At 32.5% G+C, this 667-nt stretch overlaps 1 protein-coding gene across 1 annotated transcript in view; it reads left to right on the forward strand.

Annotated features, from left to right (window-relative positions):
- Positions 1-667, forward strand: part of LOC119589085 — a gene marked incomplete at its 3' end in the record, with an annotated part of 13,858 nt that overhangs the window by 2,059 nt on the left and 11,132 nt on the right. Inside the window, 1 exon segment of the mRNA XM_037937660.1 lies at positions 501-595. Coding sequence (XP_037793588.1) covers positions 501-595 — 95 coding nt within the window.

The raw sequence follows: 667 nt of genomic DNA on the forward strand, positions 1-667 counted from the left end.
GATTAAAATTTATAGTTACGTTCTAGGCCATACACCTGCTAAACCCAACCTAAGCAGTGACGGGATTGTAAGCCCACAAGGAAATCCCTGATTCAAATGGTACTGTCAGCTTTTGAAATAGTTCAATTTTATTAACAGTTGTGATTAATTTATATTCAGCTAATGATAACTTATTTTCAGACAGTTCTTTTCTCTAAGGAAGCCAAGTTAGTGTTGCATATCACAATATTTCAGAAGTTGTCAGTTAACCTGGAATATCATTCATTCAAAAGTTAAGGGTTGATTGGTTTGAAAACACTTACATGTGACCTAGAATGTGAAGATTAAATGTAAGCATCACTCTCTTAATGTAGTTTCATTCCAGAAAACTGTCCCCTGTCCCCTTTATACTATAGGGATCTTTAAGTAGCCAGGTATAACCTTTGTAGTTTTGAAAAAAAATGTAGATCCTTTATTTAGAAGCATAAAAATAAACCTAATGATGTTTTATTCCCTTTTAGGTAAATAAAACTATCCAAAGATGGGATGAACTGAAGATTGATGAATATTTATCAGTTCTACAGTCCTTGACACCAAATGTTCCAGATTGGAACAAGTAAGCCTATTTTGAAAATGTTTTACCTTATGTAATGTTATAGTAGGCACTTGATATTATTAGGTAAATCAG

Source organism: Penaeus monodon, chromosome 25 (assembly GCF_015228065.2).
Source record: "Penaeus monodon isolate SGIC_2016 chromosome 25, NSTDA_Pmon_1, whole genome shotgun sequence".
NCBI lineage: Eukaryota > Metazoa > Arthropoda > Malacostraca > Decapoda > Penaeidae > Penaeus > Penaeus monodon.